This window comes from Bubalus kerabau, chromosome 1 (genome assembly GCF_029407905.1).
Source record: "Bubalus kerabau isolate K-KA32 ecotype Philippines breed swamp buffalo chromosome 1, PCC_UOA_SB_1v2, whole genome shotgun sequence".
Taxonomy (NCBI): Eukaryota; Metazoa; Chordata; class Mammalia; order Artiodactyla; family Bovidae; genus Bubalus; species Bubalus kerabau.
In genome coordinates, this window is record NC_073624.1 from 226721559 (window position 1) to 226733951 (window position 12393).

At 41.7% G+C, this 12393-nt stretch overlaps 1 protein-coding gene across 25 annotated transcripts in view; it reads right to left on the reverse strand.

Moving 5' to 3' along the window:
• Positions 1-12393, reverse strand: part of PPP2R2B (protein phosphatase 2 regulatory subunit Bbeta) — a 705283-nt gene that overhangs the window by 62747 nt on the left and 630143 nt on the right. For all 25 annotated transcript variants that reach the window (XM_055557503.1, XM_055557439.1, XM_055557489.1 and 22 more), the window contains one exon: positions 11611-11788. In XM_055557503.1, coding sequence (XP_055413478.1) covers positions 11611-11788 — 178 coding nt within the window. The remainder of the gene's footprint in view (positions 1-11610; positions 11789-12393) is intronic.

Sequence of the window (12393 nt, forward strand, 5' to 3'; positions counted from 1 at the left end):
ACTGTCTCATTTGATCTTCACCTCATCCTTATGATGCTAATATTATTAATAGACCTGTTTTCAAGCAGAGGAAACAGTGGCTGAGGTACGTTACTTAATGTTACATGATGGTAGCGGGTGGAGCTGGGATCTGAACCCAGGTTTGTTCGACTCTAGAGCCTGGTTCCTGACCACATGCCATCCTCCTTCACTGATGAATAGCTCCCACAGAGCCAGCCTTTCCCAGCAATGTAATTCTGTCTCTTTTGAAACTCCCCTGGCTGATCTGAGAGGGATTCTGCTTGGAACTGGTGCTTGTTAAATTTGCCTACCACTCTGGGCGCTATACTTTTCAGAACCAGAATTTGGACCCAGCATCTGACCTAGGATTTTTGTGTTCTCTGATGTGATTTTTTTTTTTTAAGGAAACGTAAGTTGAGACATAAACATGGTAAAGGATTTCTTGAATTATTAACTGATGGAGGATTTTCTGAGTTCTAAAAACATTTAGGAGGAGTCTAGTTTCCAAAAATTCAACGGTGTGTGGGGATGACAAGAGAGCATATTTTACATGCATTCTCTGTAAACTCAGTCTTTTTCCTTACACCGCTCTCAAGGGAGACACACACCTCCAGCATGTGCGGTTGTGCCCTTCATGCTGGGAGGGAAGGAGAACGAAAGGGAGTAATGCCTGGCTCCCTGTATTATCTTGGAAATGGAATGATGCATATTGACAGTCAATTTTCTCTTTCTCATCTTTTAGAGCTCTCTATCCAAATTATTTCCCTGTTGTCCCAAAGAACTAAACAGCAAAGGCAAAACAGAGCAATGGATTCATGGCTAATATACAAGGCAGACAGCCAACAGATTGCTATTAAATTAACCCTGGGGCTTGACAGATCTGTTCATCCTGACCCCAACCGCTTATAGCATTCCTTATTAATGCTGAGCCCAGGCAAATTACCTCTGCTAACAAAAGGGGTTAATTTGCCTCTCTGCTGGGACTGGAGGCAGTGCTGGGGATGGGAGGGGGCACAGCCAGTTTGGCAGCTGAGCTCTATGCTTGGAAGGCAGGAGGCGGGAAGGTGAGGGCACTGCTGTGCCAGGCAATGGCCTAAGGCATCATTTAAAATAATAATTGAAGACACTAGGAGGTTACCTCTTAAGGGATCAGCTTCAAACAAATAAAAAGCCAAGACCATAAATTACATCAGCGGTAGGGTAAGGAGATGAAGAGGGTTAAGGCAGGATGCTCAAGGGGAGACAGGGACCATTCAAGAGTCATTTCCTTGATCCCAAATTTGGAAAAGTTTTCTATAAAAATGCCTATAGAAACATTATAAAGGAGAAAGACTAACAACAACCTTAATACACAGAAATAGGGAAATGATTGTGTAAACTCTGGTTGATATCATTAAATTGTTTATGCAGTGAAATGCCAAGTCTGTTAAACAACTTGCAGGAAAAATTCTATGTATAGTGTGACCCTGCTGCTGCTGCTGCTAAGTCGCTTCAGTCGTGTCCGACTCTGTGCGACCCCATGGACTGCAGCCCACCAGTCTTCTCCGTCCATGGGATTCTCCAGGCAAGAACACTGGAGTGGGTTGCCGTTTCCTTCTCCATAGTGTGACCATAATGCCATTTAAAATTTATACTCTGAAACTGATGGCCTAAAAGGCAAAACTACCAAATGTCATTGATAGTTCTACTGGGGTGGGTCTATGAATTTCTTTCCAATTATCAGTTTTTTCATTTCTACATTTTCTTTTAATGAAGTTGTACTATTTTAAGATTGAAAAAGACAAGATTTTTTTTAATGCTTATTATACATATGTATAATTTTAGGTGAGGTAAGTTAGATACAAAATATATACAGTCTGATCATAGCCATGTAAAAAGAATTAGAGAGAGAGAACAGAATGGAAGAAAATATAGTTATATATTACAGGGGGATTTGATTTTAAGGTTAGTATTAAGTTATCCTTTAATAATGCTAGCTTGGGTTCATCTATTTGTTCCTTCATGCATTTCATAAATATTCACAAAGAATCTGCCAGGGATAGATTCCAGGCACAGGACCTATAGCTGTGACCACAGCAGATCAAAAAATCCCCTGAACCATGGATCCTATTTTCTAGAAGGGAACATGGTCACTAAACAAGCTAGATAAATAAATAGAATATATAGTTTATTAGGTAGTAATAACTGTTAAATAGACAGAACAGGGAAGGGAGAAAGTATATATGTGTGAATAGGCAGTGTGTATGTGTGCACACGTGTGTGTGTGTGTGTTTGTGTATGACCCTAGATTGAACAGAATAAGACTTTCTGGATAAATTAAGAATTAAAAAAAATGTCCTTATTTTTCTGTGGAAATTAACCAGCATTAAAATTGTGATGTAAATTCCTTGTATATACACAAAATTAGGTGTTGAGATTATAGGTCATTTTATAATATCTACAATGAATCCATATTATTAAATCAAGAAAACAAACAGTGAGTAAAGTAGTTTCCTTGGCTTAGAACCATCTATGAGACAGTTGAGAAACCAGGAACCGCACCTCTGGGTAAAGCTGAAGACAATATTGTGATAAATACTGCAATTGTAACAAGTGGGGTCAAAAGATTAGAATTCGTTTTGTTTCCACCTCTATTTTGCTCCAAGATATGGGAAAGTCATTTTCTCTCTCTCAGGATTTCAATTTCTTTGCCTTTGAATGGGTATCATTCTGTTAACTCTGTTAGTCTGAGAAATTTTGATGATCAAATAAGACAGGGGAGAAAAAGTTATTTATTAAATGTTTTTGCAGTGGATTGAATAATCCAAACTTTCAAAGAAAACATGTCTTTTTTTCCAAAGATAGCTTTTATATGCATTAGGTTTGTGAGTTTTTCAAGATATTCGCATATGCTTCTGTCTTTATCTCTGTTAATTTTGCTGATACTGAGAAGATTTTTTCCCTCCCTTTTCTTTCTAAGCCAACTACTGGTAGCAGAGCCCAGCAAGAGGCTGGACTCTAGATTTACCTGGGTAAGACACCCATGTTCAAAAGCAGTCGAGGCTTTTCAGATAGCATTTCAAGTCTGCCAGTACTGAAAGTGGAGAATAGCCTTATCATGACCTTGAAAACTGGGCATATTAGAGCTGGATTCTGTTTTAGGGAAAAAGAGTTTATCTGAAATCTTTATTCAAAGTCTGAATTTAATCTTTGGATAGAAAGCAGTGATTACAAGCCATCCAGATCTTGTCAGCAGAAAGGACTTGCTGCTTGATGGCAACACACTGAAAATCTCCAGAGAGGACTCCGAGGGATCTTCCTCTCTTAAGAGCTTAAAAAAAGCCAATGTGCAAATATTCATGGAGGGCTTTGCCAGTTGCTAGGCTCACTATGAGAGGACTGACAAAGAGACACATGGTGCCCTAGGCGGTGCTTTTGGATACGTGTTGAGCTGCGAAAGACATGGGATAAGATGTCCTTTACAGCTGTGGGTGGGGGGTACTTGAAAGTCCCATAACCACAGCCTCTTGCCTATTCATGTGACACAGAGCTTGAAATTTCTCCATTAGAAAATACTCAATACCTCCTTTAAAGGCCAATCCACGTGTTATTTTCTGTATGAAATATTCCAGCCCTTCTTTCATGATCCTTCCTACCCATGTATCCATAGCACCTTGACCGTACCTCTAGGAATACACTTAAGATACTGTGATAGAGGGCATTTTCCTGGAATATAAGAGTGAGATAGGCCTAGATTTGGAGCTTCACTGGTGACTCAGTGTTAAAGAATCCACCTGCCAATGCAGGAGAGGCATGTTCAATCCCTGGGTTGGGAAGATGCCCTGGAGAAGAAAATGGCAACCCACTCCAGTGTTTTTGCCTGGGAAATCCCATGGACAGAGGAGCCTGGCAGGCTACACCCATAGGGTTGCAAAGAGTTGGACATGACTTAGCAACTAAACAACAAACAGGTCTAGATTTTAATCTCAAATCCTGTGGCCAGTTACTACCTAACCCTCATTTTAAATGCCTTTGAACTTGTGAATTTATCAACAAAAAAAGGAAGAAAACTATAGGAGATGATGTAATCCACCTGCTACTTCATAGAGGCACCCCCCTCCCCCGCCCCAAAAAGACTGTCAGTCTCATCCTCCCTAGTATGGTTACATGTCTGTCTCCCTCGGTCCACATGCTCACTTTGGAAGCTTTGTGAAATGCTAACTTGGTGAAGCTCAACATTTCTAAAATGTTTCCGGTTGTGGTGGGGTAACAAGGTTCATTCTCTTGGGTGAATTGAGGGACAAAAGAGAGAAAGCAGCCTCTCTGCACACACGCACAGGTTTTCCCAGTGTTCAGTCCAAGTGATCTACATGCTGTTATAATGGACTCTGCAGACCTGGTTAAAGGCCCCAATCAGTTGACTTTAATTGAATCATAAGGGAGGTTATCCTGGGTGGGCCTCAACTAGTCTGTTGGAAGGCATTTAAAGGTTTAGGTCTTCCTTGAGGAAGAGATCCCAACAGATGCTGAGACCATAACTTCTCTTCCTTCCCTCACTCTTCCATCTTGATGGCCATATGTGAACGTGGCCTGTGGTGTTCCTGCCTCTGTGTTCCAGCTTCTTGTGGTCTTTCTGTGCCTGACTGCTGGCCTTACAGACTTTGGGTTGGTCAGGCTAATTCACTGTAACATGCCAATCTGTCTGTCTCTTGCTACACACCCACATATACCCTCTCCTACTGGTTTTGCTTCTGATTGAATTCATCCTCCCTCTAGATGACAAGGACCATGATATCAGGGATGGATTTTTTATTCATCTTGGCATCTCCAGTGCACACCAAAAGTGCCCAGTAAATGTTGATGAGTCCTCATTAGCTATCTACAGAGAACTCTACTCAACACTCTGTAATTACCTATATGTGAATGGAATCTAAAGAGAGTAGATACATGTATATGTATAACTGATTCACTTTGCTGTACAGCAGAAACTAACACAACATTATACATCAACTATATTCCAACAAAATAAAAATCTTTAAATGTTTCTGGGTTTTACTTTAATTTATTCTTGTGACTTAGCAGCCTTCTTTAGGCAAGGTTTTTTTTTTTTTTTTTTTTTTTTTTATGATGCAGAAAACTCACAGTAGGTCAATAGGCCAAGATACCAGGCCTGGATGTATGCGTGCTCAGTCGCTCAGTTGTGTCCAACTCTTTGCAACTCCATGGACTGTGGCCCACCAGGCTCCTCTGTCTATGGGGTTCTCAGGCAAGAATACTGGAGTGGGTTTCCATTTCCTGCTCCAGAGGATTTTCCCAGCCCAGGGATCAAACCCAATTTCTTATGTCTCCTGCACTGGCAAGCAGATTCTTTACCATTGCACCACCTGGGTTGTGGATCATTTAATCTGTGCTTTTCTTAGGAGAGAATGGGATCCAAGCAACAAGAATGGGATCCAGGGTAAGAAGAATAGGGGACTTGAAATATGCCCCCAACAATAAAAGCTACTGTTTATAGTCTTCACTTTGTGCCAGGCACTCAGCTAAGTACTTTAATGACTACCTCATTTAAACCTCACAATAACCTTCTATTATCCCCATTAACTGATGAGGAAATTGAAGGCCAGAGAAATGTTAAAACACTTGCAAGGTCACAGCTTTTAGGAGAGGAAGCTGGATTCAAATCCAGTAAATCTGACTCCAGAGTCTGCCTTCCCAAATACTAAGTGACACAACTCCAAGGAAGTTCAAGGAGCCCCAGAAGAAGTCTGCAGAGTTGCTTTCTCATCCTTTCTCCTGATAACATGAGGCTCAAAGGGCAGAGGAATCCTCAGTCCCCCAAAGTCCTAGATCCGGTTTCAGACGCAGAGGGTCAGCAACCACACAAGCAAGGCACCAGGCCTGGGAAAATCCACCAAGGTGGCATTTAATATGGCAAGGAAGGGGGTGCTCTGGCACACACATGCCAATGTGCTGGATGCGTCATCGGAAGGGATGCTCTGCTTTTACACTAAATGTCAGACTAAGATTGATATGTGCAGTTGTGGACAGGACTAAGAAGGAGCTGACCCTGGGCTCCTACCTAGTCCATTATGCAACTCGTTAAATAAATCCATATCAAGTAAAAGTAAAGAGACAGTCCTTAGCAACTATATACTGAGCACCTAGTTGGTGCTAGGCACTGCATTAAGCCATGGGATAAAGCCGCAACAGCAGCAAGGGAGAGAAATTTGGGAAGCCCCATGCTGCTGCTAAGTCACTTCAGTCGTGTCTGACTCTGTGCGACCCCACAGACGGCAGCCCACCAGGCTCGGCCGTCCCTGGGATTCTCCAGGCAAGAACACTGGAGTGGGTTGCCATTTCCTTCTCCAATGCATGAAAGTGAAAAGTGAAAGTGAAGTCGCTCAGTTGTGTCTGACTCAGCGACCCCATGGACTGCAGCCCACCAGGCTCCTCCGTCCATGGGATTTTCCAGGCAAGAGTACTGGAGTGGGGTGCCATTAGCTTCCCTCAAAGCCTGCCCAGAAAAATTCTATTGGGTTAAAAGGAAGGCTGCTGTCCATGGTACTAGGGAGTGGACAGAAACTAGAAGCCAAAAGTTGTGGTTATGATCAGGGAATCAAAATCCAAAAGGACCTCTGCTCAGTTGACAAGTGAGGCTGATGCAGAGGGGTGATAAAGACCAATTCAGAGATGACGCACCCTAGAATCCAGTTGGTTTCTCCCAGAGAAATCCTCTGTCTCATGTCTAGAGACTGGGGTTACACAAGGTATGTCCTTTGCTCATGTTTCCAGCGTTGCTTACAAATTTACTTCACTCTCTGGACCTCCTTGAGTTCCACCAACACATCATGCTCCCTCCTACACAGGACCTTTGTACACGATGGACTGATCTTTACCAAGTTAGCTCATGCTCATCTTCTTACAAATCTCAACGCAACAATCAGTTCCTCAGCAAAGCCTTCTTTTATTCCCTAGTCTACATCAGGTTTTTAAAAATGCATTCACCAAACCATATTTCCTTTCCTTGCAGGATTTACTTCAGTTTGTAATTATATATTCATTAGTGTGATTATTTGATTAATGTCATTCTAAAGGCAGAAAATTTGTTTCTTTTTATTCTTGTATCCCCATGGCTTAATGCAGTGCCTAGCACAAACTAGGTCTCAGTATATAGTTGTGAGGGCTGTATCATTACTTTTACTTGATATGGATTTATTTAATAGGTTCAAAAATGGACTAGGTAGGAGCCCAGAGTCAACTCCTTCTTAGAACTGAGAACAGAGTTCAAAGGATCCTAGGTAGATCATAAGTTTCATAATTAAGAAACATCCCTCCTTTAATGAAAAGTCAGGGCTGCCTTTTGCCCTAGAAAACCACTAATCTAGAAATGAGTTTTTATTGTCCTGATGCAGTTAACCCCTTAAGGCCAAAGTCTGACCATGTTATGCTAGAACCTGTTACACAAAACAGGGACAGGTTGACTATGGATGGAAGGAAGAGGATACAAGATCAGGTGCCATAAGGCTAGGAATGTCTCCCTCTGGTATGGTGCTAAACACAAGGCCTGGACCTCAGAGACCTTGTAGATATCTGGTAACTAGGGTATAATGAGCAACATCTTGCAAAGAACACCAAACAGCAGAACTGAAGGGGGTGTCTAGAACTGAGAAGACCCAGGTAATAAATTCAAAAGAATATAGTCTACCGTTCTAACACTCAACTTTTCTAGTTTCCTTTTACTTTCAACAATAATTATGACTGTAGACTTTCCTGGTGGTCCTGTGGTTAAGAACGCAACTTGCCAAAACAGGGGACACAGGTTCGATCCTTTTTCCGGGAAGATTCCACGTGCCATAGGGCAACTAAGCCCGTGCTCCATAACTACTGAGTCAGTGCTCAAAAGTCCATGAGCTACAACTACTGCCGCCCATGTGCCTAGAGCCCACGCTCTGCAAGAGGAGAAGCCCATGTGGCACAACGGAAGAATCCCCACTCACCACAACTAGAGAAAGCCTGAGCACAGCAACAAAGACCCAGTGCAGTAAAAAATAAATATAACCAAATAATTATTAAGATAATTATGATTGTGGCAGTCCCTGTTCACTGATCATTTACTTAGCAAGGTACTGCCCTAAGCGTATATGTACACATATATATGCATATGTATGAGTATATGTGCATGTTTATAAACACCTTTCACAAAAGTCAAACAATCCTCTTTGACAGAGCTCTTCTCTACAGATCGTGATGTAGGGATTTGGCTAAGTTAAGAGCCATGTTAAAGCTTACACAGCCAGCAAGTAGTAGAGCTGGGTGAGAACTTTAGGCTTATCGGACTCCAAAGACTGTGTTCTCAAGCACAATGCCAATGTCACACCAAATGCTAGTCACTGGAAGCTATGACTTTAAAAAACCATATTGCAACACTACTTGCCTTAATGGCTACTTAAGTACTTAATAGTACTTTTCGTTACATATACGCACCGCATAATTTAAATGGATTTTTCAGTATCTGTGATATCATAGGATATGACAGTTGCGTTTTATAATATTCATTGTCATAAATACATAATTATGAAAACAAAGAACATCCACATAGTATTTAGAAGCAGCTTGCCTCCCATGTCAGGGTTACTCATACCATACTTTGGGAATCCCACACTTTTCTATCCAGAACCATGTTTCTTCTGCCTCTTTCAGTGGATAAGAAGCACCATGGAAATGACACTAAACAACATCTGATTTAAGAAGACCTGTCTGGTGGTTGGTGCTTTTCCAAGGCTGCTTTGAAAGATGGCTGCTTCCTACCCCAGAGGCGGCTGTACTTCAAAGACAACAAGCTAAAGGGTCCCAGTTTGTCTGCTCAGTGCTCAGGGCGGTTGGGATGAAAATAACTATATAGATATCAGTTATCATCATTCTCATGATGACAATGATTATTTTACATATGGCTGTTTTAAGGGTGAATGGCATGGGCTCATTTGTATGCCAGCATCTGGCAGGCTGTCACACATCTGCGGAATATAACCTCAACTGTGCTATTAATACTTCCCCTTTGCGTTCTCCCCAAGGCATCTGTCTCCTAAAGTGCCTAAAGAAACTTCGCTCCCTCTTGAAGCCCTAGAGGCAAAATTCGGAAAACATGTCACCTAGACTGGGGCAGCAGAAGCTCAGAGTGACAGCAGCTGAGCCTGAACAGATTTCTGGTTCTTGGAATAGATGTCAAGGCAGACAGGGAACCACCACCCACACTCGTCTGTTAGCAGCTGCACTTCCAGGCAAAATCTGTGGGCAGATTCTCCTAGGCTCAGACAATATGTCCCATCTGCTCTGTGATCAACAAAAGATGTCAGTCGTGGTCTTAATGGTCAGTTCTCAGTCTCCATAACCCCCACCACTGGCTTATAGCTGCCTTCCCTGAAAAGCCTTGGGAGACCCTTCTGTGGTGGTGACCTGGTGACTGAGCACTTAAACCGGGTCTTTTTATTTACGTGCAACAGCTATACCACATTTCCCAGCCTGCCTCACAGTTAGAGGTGCTCATGTGATTGAGTTCTAGCTAATGGAAGGCATGCTAATTTAGAACCTGGCTCATAGGAGTCTCCCTTGTGTGGTCCTACACCATCTTCCTCTTTTGCTGTACAGATGCAGATAAGGCATGGTGACACTGGGGAACCACAAGATGGAAAGAACCTGAATCTCTGAATCACTGATTGGAGGAGGCTGCTTGCTGATGGAGGTCAGCAATATCAGACTTTACGAGAGAAATAACCTTTCATATGCTTGAGCCATTATGGACTCTATTTCATACCAGAACATTCAGAGCTTTACTATAATTAATATACTCTTACGGTGAAATTGCTAGATTCTATTTCATTATCAATTATCTAATGGATTATCTCCACTTTAGTGACCTACTAGTATTTCAAACTTGACATGCCCAATCAAATGGTACTTTCTGTATGTCAGAATATTCTAGGTACTGGGACACAGGAATGGATCATACAAAGTTCCTTCTCTCATAAAATTCACATTCAAAGACAGGGAAACCCGAAATACACAAATTAAAAAAAAAAACAACCAGTTACAAATAGTGACCCATGTTATGAAGTTAATGGGTATGGAAGGTTATTGGGGGTTACTTGGGAGTTAGTGGAAGTGCCTCTGAGGAGGTGACAGGAGATTGAAGTCTATATGATGACATGTAAAAAGTCAGCCCTGTGGACTCTGGGGGCAAAGTATTCCAGGAAGAGGGAACAACAAATGCAGAGAATGGAAGGAAGAACAAGCATTACTGAGGAACAGATAGGAGGTTAGGTGGCTGAAGAAGAGTGACCTAGAGGAGAGTGGTATAACAAGATAGCAAGAGGGAGGCAGGGACATGATCATGTGAAATCTTACAGTCCAAGATTAAGAACTTGGACCTTTTTCTAAGTTCAAAAGGAAACTACCAGTGTGGTTTAGTCCTGGGAGGAATGATATATGAATTACATGTTGAAAGGCCCACTCTATTATGTGGGGCATGTATCATGTAGGACAGCGAGAAGGAACAGAAATCAGAGTAGATTATTGCAGTCACAAAGGTGAAAGAACCATGGCCGGTACTAGTGTGGGCTGGCAGGAGTGGAGATGGAGAGAGATGAGTTGATTTGAGATACATTTTAGAGGAAGCAAAGGCAGGGCTCGCGGACAAATTGGGTTGGGGGGTGGACAGGCTGGTAACTGGGAGCAAGGATCAAAATTGACTCTTACGTCAGTTACTCAGCTGCCTGGGTGGTAAAATCATTAAGATTGGGAATTCAAGTGAAGAGTCAGGTCTGTGGTGGGATGGACCACATGATAGGTGCTGAATAAATGACTGATTTTAATATTAAATATAGGGTCAACATAGTAGGACGAGAATGCTGGGTCATCTACTCATTCAGCAGTTGTCTTGATTTCTCTAAATTTGAGCTAAACAGAAGATAATAATAATTTCAACATGGGGTTGTTATATCCAATATACTTTTGGCAGGAAGAGACTGAAGAAGTATGATGGGGACATGAGCATTGCTAATAAAGTTTGATTTTCTGATTTAGCTGTTACTTATACAGGAGTCCTCTGCCTATGAAAATTCATCAAGCTGGACAATTATGATATGTGCACTTTTCAAAATGAGATTCAATATGTTAGATTCCCAGCGCAGTGCCTGGAATTCAACAAATCCACTATTACTTTCATTATTATAATACAATGAAAACCATCTCCTGTGTAACTGTGGTCCATAATGTAGATACAGGCCATTTGTGAATCCATCAACAAGAGGAAGGAGCCTTACACTGAACTCTAGGGTCTGGCCTTATAGCTGATAAAGTTCTAATTCATGACACACAAATGCTTCTGCATAAAGGAAGTGATTCAGTGTTCTAACCCAAAGGTAGTCCTGGTTTACTACTTGCAATTCAATACCTCCCTAACTTTGGATGAAAGAGTATCACAGATGCCAATATAATTTAAAAGGGAAGAGTTCTCCACAAGTGCTAAGTCTTCGATAGGGATTGCCCCTTTCTATTCCATTTCCTCCCAAGCTTGCTCATACCTGAATAGTCTTGATTCAAGCCAACTGGTTATTGGCCCCAAAGAAAGGATACTAAAACTCTGATTGGTTATTTCAAAGTTCCATAGGTTAATTCTCAGGTCATCAGCTGACATGTAGGTTTCATAGTCGCTGTTGACTGATATAGAGTTGATATGATATGTGTGCGCGTTGGCAAATACTCTTCGAGGGGTGGCCTCCACCATCAGGTCCATGGGTCTCAGGACAGGCACCTGGGATGCAAGAGAAACAAATTGCTTCAGAACCACAGCTCTTCATTAGGAAAGAGTGTGCGTGTTTATATCCTTCATTATCACACACAAAATCACAACCACATCACATCAAAGGAGATCTAAGCTAGAGAAAGAGACTGATCAATTACATGCTGTTTCTATTCCCTTTGGTGCCTTTTAGTTTCATTCTTTTTTAAAAATGTCACCACCCCCCCCCCCCCAAAAAAAATGTCACCATCCCTTAGCCCTGATGGGCAATTTCATCCTTTATAGACTCTAAGATTTTTTTCAAGTGGCCTCCTCTCAGGGGAACAGCTGCCAGAGATGTTGTTCCAGATTGTTTGTTTTTTAAAACATGAAATCTATTTTTAAAAGGAAGTTGTAGAAATTTTTAGAAATGTCTAGTTTAACTGAGATTAAAATTTAGTCTTCATGGCTTTGGGAGCCTAGGCCCCATCCTGGTTCTATCTTTAATCTTTTTAAAAGAATGTTGGGAAAGCATATAACCACCCGATTCTAGTAGCCCCAAATCAGTCATTAAAATATAGGGAACCCATTGTTTTATCTGGGAAGATCTTGGTTTAACCTGTATATCAACAAGGCAG